The sequence below is a fragment of the Trachemys scripta genome, chromosome 15, assembly GCF_013100865.1.
Source record: "Trachemys scripta elegans isolate TJP31775 chromosome 15, CAS_Tse_1.0, whole genome shotgun sequence".
Lineage (NCBI taxonomy): Eukaryota > Metazoa > Chordata > Testudines > Emydidae > Trachemys > Trachemys scripta.
Genome location: NC_048312.1, coordinates 2,631,727 through 2,656,806, shown reverse-complemented (window position 1 = coordinate 2,656,806; position 25,080 = coordinate 2,631,727). Strand labels below are relative to the sequence as shown.

Genomic DNA, 25,080 nt, shown 5'->3' with positions numbered 1-25,080 from the left:
TAGCCACCCTAGACACATTTAATAGCCAGTCTAGAAATTAGGCAAAGTGAAAAATTCTCTGTGGTGCACGTTGAGCCTCCTGATCCCTTGGTCACTGCCCAAAACGAAAGGTTCAAAGGCATGACTAGCTGGCGAGGGAAGCGCAGAGTCTGTTCCATGGCAGTTCCATCCCCGAGCCAACAGACCTTCTCCGGGGGAAGAATTCTGTCTTCCCCAGCTAGATCCGGTGCCAGAGGGTAATGGATAGATAGGGCCAGGTGACAATGCCTTCCTCACCCGGCTGTCGTTAATTCCCTCGCTATCGCCTCCACTGCCGGAGTCATGGACAAGCGGAGCAATGGGCGGAGGACTGGAGCTAGACCTTGCAGCTCAGTGTAGGTGTCTAGACTGGACATGCTAACAGGGAGCGCTTGCAAGGAGAAACGGACCCCTCTCTCACGCTGTGTGCAGCCAGGGATGCGACTGGCCTTTCTGCAGAGGGCAGCTCAAGGCTTCCGTGCTAGTTAAGCCCCAGGGGTTTAGGCTCCAACTCACACATTCGTGTTAAAGCAAGCACTGTGTGCGTCCCTGGGTCAGGGCGAGAGCCCTAGGTGTCCAGTCCTGCCAGGCATTCAGCATGCTCGGCTCCACCGGAGATGCTGGCACCAGGGCTGGACGTAAACTGTCCACCAGCTCTGCTCGGCACCTTGCAGGATTAGGCCCTGGGTAACATTGTCAGAAGGGCCAGGTTTTCACAGGTATTTGGCACCTGAAGGAGTAGATGGGCATCGTGGGGTTTTCCAAAGCACCTGGCACCTAACTTCAAAGTGAAATCAATGGGAGTCAGGAGTCGGAGGGCTTTTCCAAATCCCATGAGCTGCCCCTCTGCTCATTTAGGCACCTAAATAACTTTGGAAATCTGGCCCTAGGTCCCACTGAATTAAGGTCCTAGGAGCCCACATCACTGCTGAAAATGGGACATAAGGACATAGCTGCTCATGCATATTGCTGTTCCTGCGATTTGTGATCTGGCCCTGCCGTTTATCCCTATAAATTGGAAGCTGCTTTTAGTTGCTCCAAGTCTCTCTAAAATCAAACCCTCCTCGACCCCCAGGTGAGGAGAGCAACTCACCAACCCCCCTGTAGCTCTGTGCCTGAGATAAGGCTGGGTCTAAGTTTCTGCAGAGACCCTGGTGCCTGTTGGCTGCCAAATCCAGGCTGATGAATTCACCGAGTGAGCTGTTCCTCTAGCGTCACCAGGCTTAATGCTAACAGGCTCAGCTTCATCTTGATTTTGTTTCTAGCCTCCTGGGAAGCACGACAACAACCATGAGCAGCAGTTTGTGATAAAGGATGAGAACATCCTTGAAGTAGGAGGAGAAATGGCAAGTGAAGGGCAACTGCTGCAGAACGGCCTGAATGGAGAGCAGCACGAAGGGGAAGTGACAGCGGAAGTTGCACCGAGAAAGCCTCTTCCCTTCAAGAGAATCGTGAAGAGGAGCAACATTGTGAAAGCCACCTCCCCGGCACCTGAAAAGGCAGCAGACACTCCCAAACCAGGGGAGACAATCCCACCAGATGAGTCCCAAGTTGCCAAACCTCCATGTCCTGAGCAGAGCTCTAAGGAACAAAGTAAAGGGGAACATGCCCTGGCTGGTCCTCCAACAACTGGTAAGGATTTTCAGCGCCACCGTGAAGATCCTGCAAAGGAGGGCGATGCACTGAGGAGAAAACGTCCTGAAAGTTCAGGGAAAGAGAAGGTGGTAACGAAGAAGCAGCGGGAGCCCCAAATCAAGGCTGAAATCAAGAAGGGGCAAGGGGAGATCAAGGAGAAGCCAGGGAAGGTCAAGGAAGAACCAGTGGAAATCAAGGAGGAACAAGGGGAGGTCAAGAAGAAGCCTGGAGAAATCGAGGAGGAACCAGTGGAAAATAAGGAGGAACAAGGGGAGGTCAAGAAGAAGCCTGGAGAAATCGAGGAGGAACCAGTGGAAAATAAGGAGCCTGGAGAAATCAAGGAGCCAGGGGAAAGCGCAGACTCAGACAAGGTGATTTTGTGCCCTGTCCACGTGTCCTGCTGTTCAGCTAGAGTATGGCGTATAGAGTCCTTCCCTGTGGAGTTAGAGTAAAAACCCTTTTGATACAGGAGAACTGAAACAAAATTGAAGCTGTTTAAGGTCCCAGATCAGAAGACTTGGTGTGTTATGTAGACTTAAAAGTGACAAGTTGATTAGAATGCATGCAGACGTTAAAATGTGTAAGAATGTGTTTAGTGTTTAAATTTCATGAAAACCAGGTGGGATGTTGCATGCATTGTTTTCATGTATCTGTACCCAGTTATAATGTAATAGCAAACATTTGCATTCTCTATACCCCTGTAACTAAGTAACCCAGCAAACGGGAAAGAAGCCTTGTGTAATGCAAATGAAGATCTTTAACAGGAAAGTGCTAATTCCTGTGGCTGGAAAGCAAATGGTCCCTGTGTGTGAGATCAAAGGTCAAAGACTTTGTTAAAAGATCAGATTAGAACTGCCTCTGCTTCAGTGTCTCCTGCTGAAGGAACCTGACTCTCTTTCTGTCTCCAGGTTCATGACGACGTGTGGTATGAAACAGAGAAAGTTTGGCTTGTCCAGAAAGATGGATTTACTCTCGGTAACTTTCATTTTCTCCATCTGCACTCTGATACCTAAGCTGAGTAACTTGCTTTGGTGTTGTGAGTAACTTGCTTTGGTGTTGTTTGGAAGGGAGATAAACCCTCTGGCTTTGCATGCACCACTGGGGGCTAGGAGGAACCCTCCTGGGGAAGCTAATCCCATCTCTACAGACTACAGGACTTCTTCCTCTGAAGCAACTGGCACTGGCCACCCCTGCAGCCAGGGTGCTGGACTGGGTGGATCTCAGGTCCTATCCAGTCTGGCTATCCCTGTGTTGCCATTGCTGAGCTCGGACAGGAGAGGAGCCTCTTCTAAGAGCTGTGACCTCCTCCTAGTCTGGCAGTTACAACAGCCGGGGAGTGAGGCTCTTTGGTATTGTTCCGGGCTCCGTCAGGACTCACTATGTGGCTTGGCCAAGTCCTGCCTGGCCTGGTCTCTAAAGAGCCAAATGCCTGCAGCTTGCATGGCCCCAGAAGGGTTAGTGGGAGCTCAGCCTGTCCAGAGATTCATCCATTAGGTTTGGATGACTTGCTTCTCCTGATCTGTGAAATGGGTTGAATCTTGTCTGGATTTCTCACGGGCAGGAGAGTGTGAAATGGGATTATTGTGTGTAAAGGGCCGTGCAAGGTGCAAGTGCCACTAAGCCTCCAGATGCTAGTGGGGAGAGAGGCAAAATATCACCCTTGAAGTACAACAGCAAACCTAATACCTGACGGGATCTCTTTCCTGTTGGTCGCTCTCACTGAAGGCATACAAACATTGGAGCCCATATTGCCCTCCCCTGTAACGTTCTTCCAGTACAGGCAGCATTTCGTATTCTTTAAGGTATTTCCCATGATGCTTTTCTGTGCACACTGTTGTTAACGCTCAGAGTTGGTTTTATAAACCAGTCTGAATCTCTCGTTTATCCTGTGGCCCCTTTCCCTCGCTCTGGCAGTACGTGTACATAACGGGAACTGTGACTCACGTCTCCTCTGCAAGTGGAGGTGCGAATGCAACGGGGGTAGACTTATCTGTGCTAACGTGAATCTAGTTAGCATGGGTTACAATAGTGGTGCTGAACTGTCAGAACAGGCTTCAGCCTGGACTAGCAACCGGAGTACAAGCCAGCCGGGACCCTTAGTACGTACTCTGGTGCTAGCCTGTGCTGAAGCCTGTTCTGCCACATCTCTAGACACTGTTACCCGTGCTGGCTAGATTAAATGTGCATGCCTACCTGTGCTGCCATCATACCTACACTTGCAATGGAGTCATAGTGCGCATAGCCCGAAGGACTCTAGGAGTGTGAGTTGTAAAGCCACTAGAGCATTGTGCACTGCTTGGACTGTGTAGACCTTGCTGGTGTGCACGAGAAGTTCCCTAGTGTACAGTGCTGGGGCGAGATCAGAACTGGCCCCTCTGTAGTTCTCTGAATGAGAACCACACCTTGTGCAGGTCTGTTCAGCTACCTCTGTAATTAGCTGCCCCTTATTTAGGAAAGAGCTCATCTTTGGGCTTCTCTTGCAGCTACCGTGCTGAAGCCGGATGTGGGGACCCCGGAGCTGCCAGTTGGGAGGGTGAGGATTCGCTTAGAAGCTGACAACACTGTCACTGAGGTGGACGAGGAGGATATTCACTGGGTGAGTACCCAGAAATAAAACCCCACAGATGCTGTCAAACCTGCCTGGAAAGCCTCTTCCTCCATCCCAGCCGGAATGGTCTCACTGCTCCTGCGAGGTGGGGGCAGCTCTGCTGAAGTCAATGGAGCTGCGCCAGCTTATGCTGATAAACGCGGGCCCCCATCCCTACTGGATGTCCTGTCTGATGGCTGGAGAGTCTCCTTGTGGTTGAGACTTTTTGGCTGTTTGGTAATTGACTCTCCGTTGCGACTGGCTGCAGTGCTTGGAATCTGGTGCACACCAGGCTGCAGTTAGCAACAGCAGAGCTGGAGTATTGCTCTGGCTGCTACATGGCTCTATTCCTGGACCTACTTGCAAGACACTACCGAGCTCTCCAATGCTTTTGGTTCCTGCTGACGGTTAATTGTACTCAACCCTATTAAGATGTGAGCTCTTGGGGAAGGGACGGTGGCCTCCGATTGGTCTGGAAAGTGTCTAGCACGTTTTGGGTGGTATGTCCGTATACATATACATTTAGCAGCACCAAAACTGACCACTTCTCTGCCCCAGAGAGTCACATCTTGTGAGGTCTCTAGCTGGGCACCCTCCCCCCATGCCAAGGGTGATCACAGGAAACTCCCCATTGAGCTGGAGAAATGTTAGGTTTCCCAGGTTATCAGTGTTATCAGCTGTGCGCTGCAAGGAATGAAATGAGTTTCTCCAGCACAGCCGGGCCCTCAAGTGGCTTCTCGTGCATTATTTTTTGTAGACCAATCCCTCCGAACTGGATTACACGGAAGATCTTGCTGCACTTCTCAGTCTCAATGAATCGAGTGTCATTAACACACTCCAGCACCGGTACCAGTCCCAGCTCTGCAACACTTATGCAGGGCGCTGCCTGATTGCACTCAAGCCCAGCTGGGCCACTACTAACTACTCAGGAAAGGTAAGTGGTGGGCGCGTGACCTGTCTCATGCAGAGGCTACATGATGGTGTGATGTGGTAGACGGGTTCCCTGGCTTGGATTTGGGATGGCTGCAAATCCCACACCATTGAGTGCTCGGTTTATGCCACGTATTTCACAGGGAAGCTATTTTAGAAGCGCTTTAGAGGGTTTTATTTGTTTAGTTTGGAAAGTGATCTTCAGTGAATATCCTGGTTCCCTAAGACACTTTCCTAGGAGAATTCCTTGGTTTCCATCAGTATCCAATAGGTGGTGCCCCAGAACCATCATAGCCACAGAGAGCGGGCTGGGAAGCAGAGTGTGAGGGAACTGTGCCCAGCTCCTATCTGAGGAAGCAGGACTGGAGCTCCTGTATCGGCGGAAAACAACACACAGGGCTCCATTTTCTCATCAGCACACGTGGGATTTACCAACCTGAGCATCCTCACTCCTTGTGGTGGGATCAGAACCTGGGTCTTTCTGTATGGCCGGGCAGAGCAAACTGAGGGGGGTGAGACGTGTCCGTAATGAAATGCAAAGCAGTACGAAAAATCAAGCGGGGAGGTTGCCTGGCATCAGGCACGTGAAACTAAGCCCAATTCGCATGAACTTTTCAAACAAAAGCGGACCCATTTTGAAGCAAAAGCTGAGTGAAGCGGGCCTTTCTCTTTCACCCTTTTGAATGCAAGGGGAGAAGGTTATTCTCATTAGAAGTGTGTGCTTGCCTGCTTTGAGTGAGAAAAGAGCTGTTTTGCTAGAATTGCAAAGAAAGCGATGTATTTTGGAGAGGTGTGCACTGAAAACAGAGAGGAAATTCTGCAAAACAGGAATTGAGTTTCCCAGAGCTCTAGGAAACTGGGCCAGTGGGTGACATGAAGGGGCAGAGAGGGGAGGAATCCCGTTAAAGGCACAGCCGTTCATTAACAGATGGGCTCGTTAACAGCGGGCTCTCTCTGCTCGCACGCTCCTTTCCTGTGATCTGGAACTGTCCGTCCCTCCAGTGCGAGCATCAGCCAGGCTCAAGGCGATGGGAGGGCGCTTCAGGGAAGGAGCGGTGAAAGGGCCTGCTGCAGGGAAGCCCAGTGGGGTTACAAAGCGCAGTCTGAATGGAAACAGACAGGCTTGACGTGAAAACCTTCAAAGTCTTTCATGTCTGAGAACCCCACCGGGCGACTCCGTGTTAAGCGAGATCATTAGAGCAGCTCCTTCACGCGGCCCTTCTGTCTCTAGGTGTTCAAAGGGAAGCGAGACAACATGCCCCCTCACATCTGCTCCGTGGCACAGAGAGCCTACTGGAGCCTGCTCATGCACCGGCAGGACCAGGCAATTGTGCCCTTGGGGAGAAGCGGTGCTGGGAAAACAACCTGCTGCCAGAGCGCTCTGGAATATCTGGTGGGCGTCGCCCGCAGCGTGGACAACAGAGTCTCAGGTACTGCCAGCGGGTGGCTATGTCTGCACGTTATTGTTCTGGGTATTGCAGTTGCACGTAGGGAGCCCACTGATGGACCAAGACTCCATTGTGCTAGGCACTGTACAAACACAGAACAAAGAGACAGTCCCTGCCCCAAACAGCTTCCAATCCAAGTATATGTGAAGAGACAACTGGTGAAGACAGACGAATGGCTGGGGGAGAACAATGAGACGCTACTCCTCTGCACTCATGCTCCCCTTCTGTCTGTCTGTCTGTTGTGTCTTGTCCGATACTTACATTGGCCACTTACAGAATTGGTCTGAAATCAAGATGAACTTCAATAAAGACAAGTGCAAAGTACTTCACTTAGGAAATGCACAGTTACAAAATGGGGAATTCCTAGCTAGAGGGCAGCACTGCTGAAAAGGCTCTGGATATGCGTCGGCAATGTGCTGCAGCTGTGAAAACGGCGAATGTAATTCTGGGGTGTATTGCAGGAGTATTGTGTGTCAGACAGAGGAGGTAATTGTCCCACTCTGCTCGGCACTGGTGAGGCCTCAGCGGGAGCACTGTGTCCAGTTCTGGGTGCCGCACTTTAGGAAAGATTTGGACAAATTGGAGAGAGTTCAAAGGAGAGCAACAAAAATGATATGAGGTTTAGAAACCCTGACTTAGGAGGGAAGGCTGGGTGAGTGGTACCTCAGGACAGTCTTGACCTATGTTAAGGGCTGTTATACAGAGGAGGGTGATCAATTGTTCTCCCTGTCCACTGAAGGTAGGACAAGAAGTCATGGGCTTAATCTGCAGCAAGGGAGATTGAAGTTAGCTAGTAGAAAAACATTCTAGCTGTAAAGTAGTTAAGCTCTGGAACAGGCTTCTATAGGAGGCGGTGGAATTTCCATCACTGGAGGTTTTTTAAGACCAGGTTGGACAAACTCCTACCAGGGATGGTCTATTTACTTGATCCTGCCTCAATGCCAGGGCCTGGACCTGGTGAGCTCCGAGGGCCCTTTCAGCCCGACATTTCTACATTTCTGTGTAAGCAGTTGGGGGCAGGGGCCTCTCCTTGTCCTGTGTTTCTACGGTGCTTAGCACCGTGGGGCCTGGTCTCTAACTGGGGCTGCTGGGGGCTGCCGTAATACAGATCATTACCATTAATTTTAGTCCAGCTCAGCATTGCAAGCCGCGGGCTCAGCATACTGCGAGAGTGAGTAGGGGCCAGGTTTATGAATGTACCGAGGTGCTGATGAGATTTGTTTAAAGCCGAAATCTAACAAACTATATTTTCCAACTGGCTAAATGTGATAGCCACTATTTGAATGGAATGTAATAAGGATAATTCCTTTGTATGGAGTCCAGGGAGCAGTAGCTCATTAGTTTTACCTTGGACAGTATTTCCCAGATTAGGACACTTAGTTATTCTGAACCAATCACCAAGTTTATTACTTCAGTAACAACCACGTTGGTCTGTAAACTCCAAGGTTTTGTAGATTTCAGGACAGAGGAGTGTGTCAAGGAAGGGTATGAAGGAGGTGGCTTTGTGTGGATGTTTATGGGGAACTTCTCCCATGTGTGCACAGAACTGATCACAGGTAGGAATGAAAAGGGCCGGACTGTCCTCTCCAGTTATGTGAGTGGAATCCCACAACCTTTGTGTTCCTGTTCCTGCTAAATCCTAGCACCATTCTGACTAGCAGAGGTTCTCTTGTAGCTCGGGTGGTAGGAGCCCCTGTGCTTCTGATACATGAGATTCTGGGTGCTTTCCTGGCTGTTGACGGTAAAGTCCATGCAGCTGCAATGTGATGACTTTAGAATCTGACACTGTGTGGTTGCATTTTATTTTATTTTTGTTGCACAAAGGGGAAAGGAAGAATATGTATGAATTTATCCCTTCTACTGGTGTAATGTGCCTGTCTCAAATGCTCCCGGTGCAGTAACATTTTGGAATGATTTTAGAACTTGCTCCCACACCCCGTTTCCCCAGAGCCTGGGTTTGTTAGGCTTTCCAGCACCTCTTCCCCTCCCTGTGGTAAGGCTGTGGGGGAGGGTGTGGGCTGAGATGTCTCCATTTATGGATAGTCCCTGGTCTACATTTACATTGTATTGTTTGATTGCTGGGGCAGGAGGCCGCAGCCTGGATGGCGCCTACAGATGACTTTCAAAAAATCGAATAAATTAAACATTTTCTCATCTAGGTTTACACAGGGTTAACTCCCAATGACCTTGCATGCAAAAATGAAGGCCCTCCCAAGGGATAAACAGAATGATGAGCCACAACACACCACTGAGCCAGCGGCCTCCACTGTGTCATCACAGCCTTCCCTGCTAAGAGAGTCAGCGCCATGCGGGCCCATCAGTGCAGGACCCAACCCAGAGATGGCCTTAGGAGTTGTGACTTGGAGGAGGGTCTGATTTTCAGTGAAGAACATGAATGCTTTCGGGATAGCAGCAGCTATGTGTAGTTGTCGCACGGGGGCCCAGGGAGATGGAGACCTGGGATTCGAACCGGGGAAGCGTGCAGTGTTGTTACAGCCAGTCACAGAGCTTGTTGCAAACCAGACTGTTTGTGTTGATTTTTGCAGTGGAGAAGATTCAGGCCATGTTCACAATCCTCAAAGCCTTTGGGACAGTGACCACCTGTTACAATGGCGCCTCCACTCGCTTCTCCATGGTCATGTCGCTGGATTTCAACGCCACAGGTCGAATAACAGCCGCTCACCTCCAGGTAACTCTGCATACCCCTGCCACCGCACCCGGGTCATGTGCTGCACAGTGCCAGCCTCTTCCACTGGCAAGATGGGAGAGCTCAAGTGGCCAAAGGAGATCTACTGCAATTCTTTGGTGCCCTTGTATGCCAGGTGCAGGGTTGGTCCCTCTCTAACAGCACCACACAGTAATCCCCATGGTCACATTGCCGTCTAGCACTTGTGGACATGCACAGAGCGTCCTGCTGGGGATGCAAATGGGTGGAGGCTTAGAGGAGGTAAAGGGGAATGCAAGTGCTGCCCAGTAAAGCATCTCTATAAAACTTCTCCCTTCCTTGGGGTCTAATGGGCTATGAGAATTCTGGGGTCTATTGCATGTCAGGTTGGTGCTCAGCTGCCTTCCATGCAGACCCCTTCACTCCATGGTTGGTTCAGTCATCATCTGACTGAGTCCTTGCAGAGCACTCTTCTAGTGTCAGCTGTTTAACCCTAGCAACCCCTGCAAGGCGGGTCAGCATTGTCTGGAGACCAAGGCAGAGGGGAGCAGCCTGCCCAAGGCCACTGGGGCCATGGTTAGAACTCAAGTCCCTGCTTTGAGTCCAGTGCCCGGTGCCAGGCGACGCCAAGGGAGTGTTGCCAGACCCGGTTAACAAACCAGAACGTGTTTGCATTGTCCTGTGGAATAGGAACTCCGGAGAAAATAAGCTGATATAAAATGGATCTGAACGCAAGGCCACCCTTGCCACGAGGAACATCCTGGTGGGACATTCAGTAAATAGGCAACAAGTAACATCCGCACCGGCTGTCCGGGGCTCTGGATTCTCTGCTGCTCTGAGACAAACCAAAGCCCCTCAGAACCTGGGGGAGGCCTGAGCTCTGACTGGCAGCTGGTTTCTGTGTATTGAATGGAAAATGCCTCTACCTATTTGCTGCCAGGAGGGACAGCGATGGTAGCTGCAGCCCTGCATGTGTCCCCAGTCTCTCATCTGTCCAGCATTAGACTTAGGTCATCCAAATTCCTGCTAAGCACGAGCTTTTCTAGTGACGCCGCTGGGCTCCACAGCGGCCAGTAACCAGCCACCTTGTCCTGGGGAGACAAGCAGAATGGGGCTGGTGTGAAATAGGCAGAAGTAAATCTATAATTTGGCATTTAATTAGCAGCACCGTACACGTTGGCTGTGAAATTAAACAGAAGCCTCTCTCTGCTTTCATTATCAGCGCAGTTAAGGGAAGCAAAGCTCTGCCCTGCCCCTGCTCTCAGGAGCTGAGTTACTTGGGTGGGAATCCCAGGGGCCAAGAATCGAGCAGCATAGATATACTCCCTGCATGTCACTGGCACATGCTGCCGACTGCTCTGGCCGGCCTCGGAGCTAGCAGACCTGCCTTGGGCTGGAACAGTCCCCTGAGTGCATTAGCTGGGCCTCTCTGCGGAGCAGCCCATCGGGAACCAGCCCTGCAGCTGCCTGGGGAGGGGCAGACTAGGAGAGACGCCCCTGGTGCAGCTCAAGGCTGACTTTGGCTCTCTCGCTATTTCCATTTCTAATGCTCCCTGAAATCCGCTGCATCGATTCTTCTTCTTCCGAGATTAAGTTCCCTGAATCCCTGCGTTTGAAAGAGGCCAGCTATGGTGTGCTCGGAGAGACGCTCCAGGCAACGGAGGCGTTTCTGTCTTTCTTTTCCCTTCCACTCACCAAGGCGTCCCATGTAGCAGCATAACCCCCCTTGGCTTCCTGCTTGTACAGGTCAGATCGCCAGGGCGAACCATGGATGGGTTGGGAAGTTAACGGCAGAGTGGAGCAGGCTGTTCCCAGCACATAGGGGAGAGCAGCAAGGGGGGTCCCCGGTTTCAAGAGCGAGTCTTTGTAGTACGCAGTGATGGCGAAGCTGCCAGGCTCCACCACCCTTGCTGCTGGCAGGATTGGCTTGGCTCGGCTGTGCGGTGAGGTGTGTCTGAGCCATCTGAACATGCGCCGCTATATGGCACTGCATAGCGGATAATCACCTGCAGCTCTGGGGGAACCATCACGAGAATCGGCTCTTTGCAGTAGGTTGGCGCTTCAGCTGCCGGCTGTAAAGGCAGGGGCACTCAGCCATAACAAATAATAAAGATCAAAGAGTTTGGTTCAGGCTCATTTCCAGTCCGGGAATGGTTTGCCTGTCCCTGGGATACAAAGGAAGGAATCATTTGAGGATGGTCATTAGCGTTTTCAACAGCGCCTAGGTGATGTAAAGCCCAAGTCCCATTGAAAGTCCCTTACATGCTGTAGAAAGTTTTACCCCTTCATGCCTTGGGCTAAATCCTCCTCTCAGTTACATCTCTTACTTCGCAGGGGTGCTGGGCTGGTGTAACCCAGGGAAAAGTTTGGTCTCTCAAATAATCCAGTTTCAAAAGCTTTAACCTTTTGTCCACATCCAAAATATGTAAAAAATCCAGGTGGCATCGTCCTATCCCCAGGTCTGTGGGTCTGGCTCACTCCTCGGTGACTCTGATCTGGCCAGCGATGGGCGTTCGGCGTAAAGAACCCCGCCCGTCACAACGTACGATGGTCATTTGGCTATTCCCAGCCAGTCTGGGTTTCACAGCCTCTGCGCTCGGCTGGCCCTGGGTGGGGATTTCAGGCTGGGGAGTGGGTACTGAGCTTCTCTTTCTTTCCTCTGCCAGACGATGCTGTTGGAAAGGGTCCGTGTCGCACAGCAACCAGAAGGAGAGAGCAACTTCAGTGTCTTTTCTCAGATGCTGGCAGGCCTGGACATGGCTCACAGGTATAGCTGAGGCCGTGTGTGTGGGATGAAATCCCGTGTGTCTGTGTGCGATAGCTTTCCGCCAGGCCCTCATGGCTAGATCCCATGGTGATGGGGCCACTAGAAGTGACGCATCCAGCACAGACGGGTCTAACAAGATTGGGTGAGGGAGTGTGACGTGTTAATATCTCCCCTCCCCGGGGGCCGGGTTCATGAAGACAGACCAAGGGACAGCAATGGGACCGACCTCAGCAAGGTCATCGCAGGCAGCCGGGGAGATTGAGGTTTGATTTTTAGGACAAACTTTCTAGCTCTCAGGGTAGCCAAGCTCTGGAACGGGCTTCCAAAGGAGGTGGTGGAATCCCTGTTACTGGAGGTTTTAAGAACAGATTGGACAAATCCCTGCCAGGGATGGGCTAGATAATACTTGGTCCTGCCTCAGTGCAGGCACCTGGACTAGATGACCTCTCGAGGTCCCCTCTAGCCCCACATTTCTATGAGCCTGTGTGCCCCCAAGTGAGTTCCTGGACGAGCTTTGCTGAGGACGGGATTGATCATGAACCCAGAGGAATGCATGGGGGCCTCCAGAGAATGCGCAGCAGTATAGTGAGGTGTGAGGAGGAGGCAGCGATGAGTGGGAGGGGACAGCAGGCAAGGAACGGGCTAGTTAATTCTTGCATTGGAGGGGACTGTTGGGAGGGATACTGGGCTCTGTGCAGAGGCTTCCAGGTGAGACTGGAGCCTGTGAGAAACACATATGGACTATGAGGGACTCTAGCAATCTCTCTTCTGTTTGTTTCTGTTTGTGCTGAGAGCTATTGGTCTCTCTGGCTGGGTTACCAGACAGGGAAAGATGTGCCTCTCCGAGTAAATAGGCTCTGTTAGCACTTCCTGGCAAATAGTCCCTATTATGTGGTGGAAAGCACCAGCCAAGGGACGTCAGGGTCTTGGAGCTGCTTTGTTGCTATGTCTTGTGCGGGGTAATAAACCTGCGTGAGAGAGGCACTGCTGGAGGAGACCCTGGGCTGGGGTCCTGTCAGGGCTGAGGCCTGCTAGCTCCACAAGCAGCGCTGGGGCCCAGAGGTCAGACTAACCAGAAGGGCTCCCTCTCTCCACGCTGGCAGCTGAATCCCAATGAATAGGGCGGCTTCTTTGTCATTGTTCAGCTCTCTCTTACAGTCAGTCCCTTTCCAGGGAGAGGAATGAAAAGCAGTTCTTTCCTCCCAACTCCTGCCGGAATATTGCACACGTTGAGTCCAGGAGCCATTCCTCGGGGAATGCCTGGAAAATCCTTTCACGGCTGTGGGAGACAGAGGCCGAACTCATGTTCTCTAACCAGTAGCTGCCGGTTTAGTAACAATGTACAGAAGTTATGATTTTGAAATATAGGTTGCACAGGCAAATAGCAGGTCAGGAGAAGATCTTCACTGTATAGGTCCATTTAGACTCTTCTAGCCAATTGCGCATGCCACTCTGATTACACCCAGAGAATGGTTTTCAGGTATAAGTTTTTAAAAAAGGCTACAAACCACAAAATTTCAGTGTGCTGGTCACTTGGATCACCCCTTGTGGAGGTACAGTACTGTCTGTGAATATAACCTCACCACTGCAGACCTCAGCCCACAATAGATTGAGATCTTCCACCCGATCAGTATTTCATACAGCACATTTCCCCTCACTTGCTCCTCTGACGTTCATTACTAGTCAGCTGTACCATGACCCAGTGCCTTCGAATGTATCAGTTCTCGGCTGGGTGACGGGCACTGCGGTTTCCATGTCCCTTTATTATTACAAAGGGTCCATTTCAATACCGGATGTATCCCCCGCACAGAAGGGTGGATACATTAGACCCTTCAGCAGCTAGACGTGATGAGGTTTCAGCAGGGAGCTGTGTGTGTGTGTGTGTGTGTGTGTGTGTGTGTGTGTGTGTGTAGAGAGATGCTAGACAAAAGTGACGCACTTAGAAATATGGGTCAAAGAAGTGTTACACCGGTGAGAGAGATTCTCCTCTTGTGTACACGGGTGTAAATCAAGCGTATCGCCATCTAGGCCGATAGGCGCATCCAGGGCACAAAATGTGTATAGGCTTCAGAAGAGAGGCCACCGATTGTGAGATGTTTCTCCTCAGTCACAGAGCTGCTACTGGACACGGCTGGCCAATCTGCGCAGCTTTCTATTAGATAACTGTTAGACCGTTGGGATCTGCTTCCAGGCTCCGCTCTCCTCCCCCGACCCCAATTATTCTCAAGAGCTGCTTTGTGAATAGTGTGGTCCAGTTCTCTGTGATGAGGGCTGAATACAGAACAAAGACACTTGGAACGTATGGTGCGGATCATCCAGGGGGCCTTGCACTAAGCACAATGTTTCTGTGCTGATAAAGAAGGTGAAAAAAAAATCAGTCTGGCAGAGGCTTTGTTCTAAAGGTCTTTGGACAGGACTGCCCTTGACAAGGCTATTGTTAGAGATAGATGTATTGTTACGGGCTAATAAGGGAGACTTTAAACAAGAGATGTAGGATCAGACAAATCAACATGATATTGTCAGGGGATGTGAATCAGGCTCTGGAACCATACTGAGGAACTCTGATTTCCCCCAGCAGAGGGAGCAGAATAGCTATGAAATGATTTCCCCGCACAGAATTTGGTTTTAGTTTTGGCCTGTTTGTTAATCTGTTGTCTGATAGAATGAGATTGGACAGCAAAGACACATAAGCAACAGAAATCAGGGCACTGTATTATAGTGAGTTTGTTTCGGGTGTCATCTTAGGGGAAGTGGGCAAACGTCAAAGTTCCGGGGTGTGGAGTGATCACTTTCAGAGGCTCGAGTGTGGAACTGGGCGAGAAATCTTCAGAGAACAGGGTTGGGCAGGAGACTTCTGGTGCTTTTGCATCTTGGCTAAAACCAGGATTGAGCGAATCAGAAGAAAATGAAAAATAATTCCAAAAAATTCAGTTAACAGTTTAACACACACACAAATAATTGAGTTCTGGATGCCAGTTTGGGTCACTTTTCATTTTATATGAATGATTTCACCTCCCACCTAACAATTCTGGGCTGCATCCGACCCAAGTTAATTCGCCCCTACTACAGAAATAGTCCCACTGACTGTTAACTCCACTGGCAGGGCCATTTCCCCTTGTACCTGCAGTGCTCCATACACACCAGTGGCACTATACAAGTAACGAATACCCTTGAACCCAGGAGGCCAACATGAGCTCTGTTTGTCTGAGTTGGCCCATGAGCTTCCTGGAATTCCCAATCTCCCTTTCACAGAACCATGTGGGCACCCTGGTTCATATCTGCAAAGCTGGGTTGTGACTGCGACCCTGACCCTGTGCGATACCGTACAGCATGGTAGTGAATTCACACTACAACAGAATAGCTCACCGGGGTGTGAATTGTATTGTGGTGTTGGTAACTGTAGGACTGGAGGTATAAACCGGTTCATGGCTAGGAGCCTTTATTAATCACCTCCCCTCCAAACCCAATGAGTTACTTATCAAAGGGAGGGAAAGGAAGCGCCAAGGACATTTGTACGTCTTGTGCACACAGCATGGGACTGCAAGAGGGGAACTAGCACGCAGAAATCAGAAAACACAGATGGGAATTGGAGAGAATCTGCTTTGGTGAAAGGAGTTGAAACTTCTGGCCAGCGAAGGCCTTTCTAGAGTGAAGTTTACAATACTCCTTTGGGCTTGATGATCTCGAAAGGGACACAGAGAAGCATTTCCAATAGCATGAGCCTTTAAGAAACATACCTGAAAACGGGTTTCAGAGTATGCATCTGAAGAAGTGGGCTGTAGTCCACGAAAGCTTATGCTCTAATAAATTTGTTAGTCTCTAAGGTGCCACAAGTACTCCTGTTCTTTATACCTGAAAACATGAGTTTAATATGTCCACCTCCCTCGAGAGCGACATGCTCTCTCTCTCTCAGCGGAGCGATTGGATTATCCAAGCTCCCTCAGTGGCTTTGAACACTACTCAGTGCTGTTGCATTGGGTAATGTTCTCATGCACCAGATCCGGCTCCCTCTGGAGGGCAATAAGACCTATCAGGTAGCACTGAGGTGTGGTTTAACTTTCATTCTTCATAACTGCTTTCAGGACGATGCTGCACTTGCACCAGACAGCTGAGAGCAACTCCTTTGGAATCGGGCCATGTTCGAAGGTAGGGCTATACAAACCAGTTGCATTACCTCCTGCTTTGCCTGTATTGCTTTTCCCCGGACTGTTCTGCATAGCGTTGTCTGGTGTGCATGGCTTTGTTCTTACACACCAGGTGACAAGAGCGTTGTTCCTAGGAGTGAACCTTTCAAATGGCACTTCCCCTGGTTTTAGAAATATGCTGCAGATGGAGAATTTGTGAGCTGTGCATTAGTGGAGGAATACCCCTCAGACCAAATTACCAGCACAGCCGAGATAAACTCTTCCCACGTACTGTCCTGGAGGTCTAGACAGGAAATGTAGGGGTCATCGTGTGATGTATGGAATGCACAGACCCTGAACTTTCCTGAGACATTTTGACCCTAATGTGGCTCCTGAGTAGGACTGGCTGGAAAACAAGAATTTGGTTTTGTGAAAATTTTTTGAAGTTTCCACATTTGTTTGTGTTCCACGTTCGTATAAAAACTAGAGCTTGTGAAAAACCAGAGAGTGAGTGCTCCTGCTTCAGAGTTGGGACTCTCTCACATCCCAGGGGGAGTACCCTCAAGGCTACTGGCCATTCTCTCTCTGACCAGAAATATCCTGAACCTGAGAAACCTCCCCAGTGACATTTTCATTGACAATGACACTTTTCCATGGCAAGTTTCATTTTTAATGACTCAACATTTTCTGATGAAAAGACATTTCATTGAAAAATTCGGACCAGCTCTACTTCTCAATTTCAGAGTTAGGGTGCAGGGGTCTGAACCAAATCCTGGGATCAAAAAAGCTCTATTATTTGCACAGCTCCTCCTTCCTTGACTGGACAGTTCATCTCAGGATGGATGGACGGTACATTTTCTCTAAAATACAGCTGTCTCTCCTGGGAGGCTCAAGAACAAGCGCCTTCGTCACACCCACTGGCTCCCAATTCGGATGGACTTTGCATTTCTTCTCAGTGTTGGATGGCAAAGTGGGTGGTGTGTCATTAGCTCGGGGCACACAGGAGGGCAGGCGAGGAGCCAGGGAGTGCGTCAGAAGGAACTGAGTTTATTTGTCAACTAGTGTGGAAATGGTTTTCTGGACTGCAAGATCCAATCTCTTCATACTGCTCTGTGGGGAGAGAGGGGTGACAATGGAGTCTCCAGTGGCCTGATTCGCTCTTGGCCTGTCCCAGACCCATACGATGACACCAGAATGTCGACTCCCACCTCTGACCAGCCAGCGGTGCCAGCCTCCATCGCCCATTTGGTACATTTCCCAACAGGTTGCTTTGTGGTTGCTTCTACGTGGCCCCTCGCACTTCGGAGGAGCTTCCCATAATCCCCTGCTAAGCTACCTCCTCCTCCTCATTCAAATCCCCCCGTAAAACTCTCCTGTGCCAGGCTGTCTACAAAAAACCCGACAATGGCTAGCCCCGGGTGTGCTGAGAGCACTGGGTATCGTGCTGACGGCTACTGTGTCATTGGGTCTGAGTGCTCCCCAGCGGTAGCTTATCTATCATCTCTCCTCTGGTGAGCTCCTTGGGACAGGACCATCTGTTCACTCTGTCTGGACAGCACCTGGTCCTTGGCTAGGGCTCTTAGCCGCTCTGGTAGTCTCAATAGTAAATACTGGCAATAATAGTCGTCGTAACGCAGTGCGCCGTGGCATCCGGCTTGCAGTGATTGGGACCCCCCAGTCTGGAGCTGTCCCCTTGACCCTAGCACACACTGACTTTGACCCACACTTCTCGCTTTGGCTCCCAACGCTAGATACCGCAATTGGATCCAGAACGGCCTTGTGTTGTGCGGGGTTATGCTGAGCTCGGGTGGGCTGGTGGGGGATGAGGAGTGGGACCCAGTGCGAGTGAAGGAGCTGAAATTCCTCAGCGCAGCTGTACAGTGGGTCCCTGAGAGGCGCTGCTAGCTGGTCTGAGGGAGGGCTGGTGGAGGGAAGCAGAGCCAGCAGGCAGAGACTGGGCGATTGTGGGCCACTGGTTTCTTGGTGTCTGTACTGGAGCAGTCTAGCACCCTGCGGGATTAGAGTTTGTCTCAACCTTGTCTTTCAAAATTCAGCACTCACTGCGGCACCTTTAAGGAAACATGTCTGCCTCCGTTGTCCCTGATTCAGTGAAATCAGACAGAATGTACTGTTCTGTCCGTGTGAATAATTCTGATAGTTCCGTGCGATAGTAGTTCTCAGATGGGTGAGATCAGGCTTTGGAGAACATCAGAATCATATTTTTAGGGGCTATAACTACACTTGGTTTTCAGCATCTGCTCCTTATCAGTTTTAGCTGTTTGCGGGGATTAGGCATTTTACCAATGCACCAAAGCACTGGCATGAATCACAGCAATTTACAGTTGTATCAGCTTTTGGTACAATTCAATTTTCAGTCTTCATTATGTAGCTGTTAATCAAATCCCAGGGCCAGACAAATTAGCTGCTCTGCAATTGATCCCTTGGCCAGAGGCTGGGTGGAGTTTCCAGGTTTGGCAGGGCCTGGCCTGTTACTGATCACTGCTAATGCACCAGGCGATGAGCTCAGTTTTCACAGTCTCACCAAAGGGTTAAAATGGAAGCTGCCTATTTCCCAGCGTAATGACCTTCTTTCATCATGCCTTCCTCCTGTTCCGGAGTGCCTAGGTTTGGATAGAATTGCAGATATCCTCCCTGTGGACAATTCCTGTCAATAGTGCTGCTGGCCCATTTTTTCCAGCCCCACGGTGCATTACATGGCAGATGTGAGTGACGGGCCAGTTCTGCAGGTGCACTGTATCTTTGGCAGCAGTGGGTGGGGAGGGCTGGATTCACCTGCATTTGTGACTCTGAAATTGACAAGGAAAGGACGCAGGGTTGGGGTATTTCTTTTCTCCTTTCTTCATTGTTGCTCTGCTGCCCATGGGATTAAACAGGAATTTAGGCTGCAATCTCTGAGATGCTGCACCAGGCAAAGGGCTTCTTGAGTTACATTTTAGTTGACGCCTGTGTCAGAAAACCGATATATGATGCTCTTCACTGTGCTAGCTGAAGTCTTTCAGTACAAAGTGGAGGATTTTTTATTCCTTTCTCCCACTCACTGATCTCTCTAGGCTTCACTTCTTCCTCCCCAGCACTGTTAATGTGGCGAATATATGAAGGAAAGTGACCTAATTAACAGTCAGTATAGAAAAATGAAAATGGCGCATATTTAAGCCAGCCTGTTAATGTTGCCTCAATTCCATCAATGTACTCTTCAGCGTGCACATTTGTTAGTCTTAGCAAATCAGCAAAGTGAAAAGAATGAAAATGCAAGGAATCTCCCTGGCAGGATTCCGACAATCTCTGGGCAATGCGACCGCGGAGTCTATTGGCTCCTTCAGAGCTCTAATGAGCCTCTCTGCCAGTTTGTGCCATCTGGGACATTCAGTCTGGGGATTAGTGGTTTGCTGGACTGCAGCAGCATTTGCAGATGCCTTGTGGTCTGTGGTGTCAGTGCCTGTTTGAGAGCTTTTATCTGCAGATTGCTGACATGCTGCTCACCCTGCAGTGGGAACTCGTGCACTGCAGAATGGGTTTTCTAATCTCTGACCCATTCCAGGTGCACGTGTGCAGGGGTCTGCGATCGCCGATAACTGGCAAATGTGGCAAGATAAACAGAAATGCACGTCCTCTCCATCAGTCGGGAAGCTTTCCCGACATCGCAAAAGGCCCTTTTTAAGCCAGATTCAGATGTTAGGCTTAGATTGAGCATCCACTGCCTAGCACCACCAGATGGCCCGTGTGATCTCTGGTTGGGTTTGGAGCTGGATCTGTTCCTGAAACAATATCACCTTGTTCTACTCAGACTGCTCCCTGAGGCCTCTTCCAGCTGCTCAGCTCCTGGGTGCATAATGAGTTAACAAGAGTGCCCAGAGGAGTGGAAAAGAAATTAACAGGAAAGTCACAACAGCCATTTCCCCAGGCAGTTCCTGTTCCTTTCACAGGGATTGAGCCACCAATACAAAGGCATGACTCAGACAGAGCGGTGACTTCCTAGGCACCAAGGGCTTCCAGATTTCCAGCGGTCACCCCAGTGGTTGGATGTGCTGGGTTGTGCTCGGCAATGGGGCATGCTGCGAGAGAGCTGGTTTCCTAATGTGGATGAAGCAAAGCCCAGCTGCATTTCTGGCTAGTGTTACAAGACCATATGCACAAGCCTGGGCGTATATTGTGCCTCCTCTTCAGATTAGGGCGGTTGTGGAGGAGAAGCAGACGGGACGTCTCCCTCAGTGGTGCTTCGTATTTCTCTCTGTGGTGGCTGTGAATACTGCCGGGGGGTATCAAGTAAACAACATGGATTTTTGCTGATTGCATACTACGCGTGGCAGACCCAGGGGCTAATAACAAAAAGGAAAAACCTTCACACCCACCCCTAGCAATCGAGGGCGGGGCAGGGTTATGTTGAGATTCTGCAGCAGAGTGAGCTGAAAACAAATTGCGCCATTCTGGACAGTGCAGCTTTGTGGTAGTGACACAGTGGTTAGGGTTGGGAAGACACTTCCATTATAAGCTGTTATGCCAGGCACGTACCCTCTGGCCTGAAATCTTTCATGCCTGTTCTCAATGTAAAGTCGACTGTTTCTTTGGGAAAGATCCATTAGGCTGGTCAGGAGATTGGAACTGGGCACCAATTAGTGCTGGTTGATTTATTGTGTGTTGTGATCAGTTTCCAAAATATTTGCTAAAACAAGGGACAAGGGAGGACTAGCTCCCTGGCTGCCAGTTCCTGCTGAGATTATAGCTATGTGTATATGTGTGGGGTATAGGTACGTGTCCATCTACATCATACCGCTATGTGTTTATTAAATATATCTGTGACGATCCCTTTCCACCAGCATATCTCCTGTCCCTGGGACTGAACTGCAGTGACATTCAAAACACAGCGAAGCTTTTGCTGTGCTCTTGAGGTGCAGACGGAGAGAGACTAACGTGTGAAATTGAAACATGGAACTAGAACCGTACAGCATGCATGTGGCACCATGTTACTTATCGGAGAGTCCTGCAGAAACTGCAGCTCAGGGGAGGAAGCCCAGCAAGTATTCCCAAGCTATCCCTTGGGACTAAGAATCAAATACCCCATGAAGTCAGGAGGAATCCGAGCTGTATCCTACGATTGGGTTCGCTCTGAGCCGGCTGAAGGCTGGTTGTAAACCTTTCCCTACATGACTCTATCCTGAATCAATAAGATGGGTTTATTAAGTGAATGTAAAGATTGGCTAAGTCCCTAGGGCTTGTTTCTGGCTTGCCTGGTTTTGACTCCTGCGTCCCAACCTGTTCTAATTCAAAGCTCACAGCAAACCCGAACTTCACCCCAACTCCTGCAAAGTTACGGTGCAGCTCCATGGGCGAGTGATGAGAACTGATATAAACAAAATGAGATCGGCTGCACATGGTCATATGGCATTAAGCACTCAGGGAACTTTGCATTTTCTCCAGGTAAAGCCCCCTAAAGTTAGCCTCTTCACTGCAGTTCCTTGCTGATTCCCTGGCCTCTGTGATGGAGCCGTGTCCATTGCAAGCCGAGTAGGGCTGCTTAGAAATTCATAGATTCATAGATTCTAGGACTGGAAGGGACCTCGAGAGGTCATCGAGTCCAGTCCCCTGCCCGCATGGCAGGACCAAATACTGCCTAGACCATCCCTAATAGACATTTATCTAACCTACTCTTAAATATCTCCAGAGATGGAGATTCCACAACCTCCCTAGGCAATTTGTTCCAGTGTTTAACCACCCTGACAGTTAGGAACTTTTTCCTAATGTCCAACCTAGACCTCCCTTGCTGCAGTTTAAACCCATTGTTTCTGGTTCTATCCTTAGAGGCTAAGGTGAACAAGTTCTCTCCCTCCTCCTTATGACACCCTTTTAGATACCTGAAAACTGCTATCATGTCCCCTCTCAGTCTTCTCTTTTCCAAACTAAACAAACCCAGTTCTTTCAGCCTTCCTTCATAGGTCATGTTCTCAAGACCTTTAATCATTCTTGTTGCTCTTCTTTGGACCCTTTCCAATTTCTCCACATCTTTTTTAAAATGCGGCGCCCAGAACTGGACACAATACTCCAGCTGAGGCCTAACCAGAGCAGAGTAGAGCGGAAGAATGACTTCTCGTGTCTTGCTCACAACACACCTGTTAATGCATCCCAGAATCATGTTTGCTTTTTTTGCAACAGCATCACACTGTTGACTCATATTTAGCTTGTGGTCCACTATAACCCCTAGATCCCTTTCTGCCGTACTCCTTCCTAGACAGTCTCTTCCCATTCTGTATGTGTGAAACTGATTTTTCCTTCCTAAGTGGAGCACTTTGCATTTGTCTTTGTTAAACTTCATCCTGTTTACCTCAGCCCATTTCTCCAATTTGTCCAGATCATTTTGAATTATGACCCTGTCCTCCAAAGTAGTTGCAATCCCTCCCAGTTTGGTATCATCCGCAAACTTAATAAGCGTACTTTCTATGCCAATATCTAAGTCGTTGATGAAGATATTGAACAGAGCCGGTCCCAAAACAGACCCCTGCGGAACCCCACTCGTTACGCCTTTCCAGCAGGATTGGGAACCATTAATAACAACTCTCTGAGTACGGTTATCCAGCCAGTTATGCACCCACCTTATAGTAGACCCATCTAAATTGTATTTGCCTAGTTTATCGATAAGAATATCATGCGAGACCGTATCAAATGCCTTACTAAAGTCTAGGTATACCACATCCACCGCTTCACCCTTATCCACAAGGCTCGTTATCCTATCAAAGAAAGCTATCAGATTGGTTTGACATGATTTGTTCTTCACAAATCCATGCTGGCTGTTCCCTATCACCTTACCACCTTCCAAGTGTTTGCAGATGATTTCCTTAATTACTTGCTCCATTATCTTCCCTGGCACAGAAGTTAAACTAACTGGTCTGTAGTTACCTGGGTTGTTTTTATTTCCCTTTTTATAGATGGGCACTATATTTGCCCTTTTCCAGTCTTCTGGAATCTCTCCCGTCTCCCATGACTTTCCAAAGATAATAGCTAGAGGCTCAGATACCTCCTCTATTAGCTCCTTGAGTATTCTAGGATGCATTTCATCAGGCCCGGGTGACTTGCAGGCATCTAACTTTTCTAAGTGATTTTTAACTTGTTCTTTTTTTATTTTATCCGCTAAACCTACCCCCTTCCCATTAGCATTCACTATGTTAGGCATTCCTTCAGACTTCTCGGTGAAGACCGAAACAAAGAAGTCATTAAGCATCTCTGCCATTTCCAAGTTTCCTGTTACTGTTTCTCCCTCTTCACTAAGCAGTGGGCCTACCCTGTCTTTGGTCTTCCTCTTGCTTCTAATGTATTGATAAAAAGTCTTCTTGTTTCCTTTTATTCCCGTAGCTAGTTTGAGCTCATTTTGTGCCTTTGCCTTTCTAATCTTGCCCCTGCATTCCTGTGTTGTTTGCCTATATTCATCCTTTGTAATCTGTCCTAGTTTCCATTTTTTATATGACTCCTTTTTATTTTTTAGATCGTGCAAGATCTCGTGGTTAAGCCAAGGTGGTCTTTTGCCACATTTTCTATCTTTCCTAACCAGCGGAATAGCTTGCTTTTGGGCCCTTAATAGTGTCCCTTTGAAAAACTGCCAACTCTCCTCAGTTGTTTTTCCCCTCAGTCTTGATTCCCATGGGACTTTACCCATCAGCTCTCTGAGCTTCCCAAAATCTGCCTTCCTGAAATCCATTGTCTCTATTTTGCTGTTCTCCCTTCTACCCTTCCTTAGAATTGCAAACTCTATGATTTCATGATCACTTTCACCCAGGCTGCCTTCTACTTTCACATTCTCAACGAGTTCCTCCCTATTTGTTAAAATCAAGTCTAGAACAGCTTCCCCCCTAGTAGCTTTTTCAACCTTCTGAAATAAAAAGTTGTCTCCAATGCAGTCCAAGAATTTGTTGGATAGTCTGTGCCCCGCTGTGTTATTTTCCCAACATATATCCGGATAGTTGAAGTCCCCCATCACCACCAAATCTTGGGCTTTGGATGATTTTGTTAGTTGCTTGAAAAAAGCCTCATCCACCTCTTCCACCTGGTTAGGTGGCCTGTAGTAGACTCCTAGCATGACATCTCCCTTGTTTTTTGCCCCTTTAAGCCTAACCCAGAGACTCTCAACACTTCCGTCTCCTATGTCCATCTCTACCTCAGTCCAAGTGTGTACATTTTTAATATATAAGGCAACACCTCCTCCCTTTTTCCCCTGTCTATCCTTCCTGAGCAAGCTGTACCCATCCACACCAACATTCCAATCATGTGTATTATCCCACCAAGTTTCAGTGATGCCAACAATGTCATAGTTGTATTTATTTATTAGCACTTCCAGTTCTTCCTGCTTATTCCCCATACTTCTCGCATTTGTATATACGCATCTAAGATACTGGTTTGATCTTTCCTCCCAGTTTTGTCCTGACTCTCCTTTCTCTCTGCCAATATAGCCCACACTCCCTCTCGTTTCCGACCCATCTCCCCGGTCTCCATGTTCCCCACTTACCTGTGGGCTTTGCTCACCTGTCCCCGTCGAACCTAGTTTAAAGCCCTCCTCACTAGGTTAGCCAGTCTGTGTCCGAATAGGGTCTTTCCTCTCCTCGAAAGGTGAACGCCATCTCTGCCTAGCAGTCCTTCCTCGAATAGCATCCCGTGGTCTAGGAAGCCAAAGCCCTCCTGGCGACACCATCTTCGCAGCCAGGCATTCACCTCCATGATGCATCTGTCTCTGCCCGGGCCCCTACCTTTGACAGGAAGAATTGAAGAGAATACCACCTGCGCTCCAAACTCCTTCACCCGTACTCCCAGAGCCCTGTAATCACTCTTGATCCGCTCAGTGTCACACCTCGCAGTATCATTTGTGCCCACATGGATGAGTAGCATGGGGTAGTAGTCAGAGGGCT

The 25,080-nt window shown here is 49.3% G+C and overlaps 1 protein-coding gene across 3 annotated transcripts in view; it reads left to right on the top strand.

The window, feature by feature from the left end:
• The window catches only part of MYO18B (myosin XVIIIB), a 188,217-nt gene that overhangs the window by 1,943 nt on the left and 161,194 nt on the right, over positions 1–25,080 (top strand). For all 3 annotated transcript variants that reach the window (XM_034790788.1, XM_034790789.1, XM_034790790.1), the window contains exons 2-9: positions 1,284–2,024; positions 2,562–2,628; positions 4,137–4,249; positions 4,998–5,174; positions 6,402–6,600; positions 9,165–9,307; positions 11,950–12,050; positions 16,133–16,196. In XM_034790788.1, coding sequence (XP_034646679.1) covers positions 1,362–2,024; positions 2,562–2,628; positions 4,137–4,249; positions 4,998–5,174; positions 6,402–6,600; positions 9,165–9,307; positions 11,950–12,050; positions 16,133–16,196 — 1,527 coding nt within the window. In that variant the 5' untranslated portion in view covers positions 1,284–1,361. The remainder of the gene's footprint in view (positions 1–1,283; positions 2,025–2,561; positions 2,629–4,136; positions 4,250–4,997; positions 5,175–6,401; positions 6,601–9,164; positions 9,308–11,949; positions 12,051–16,132; positions 16,197–25,080) is intronic.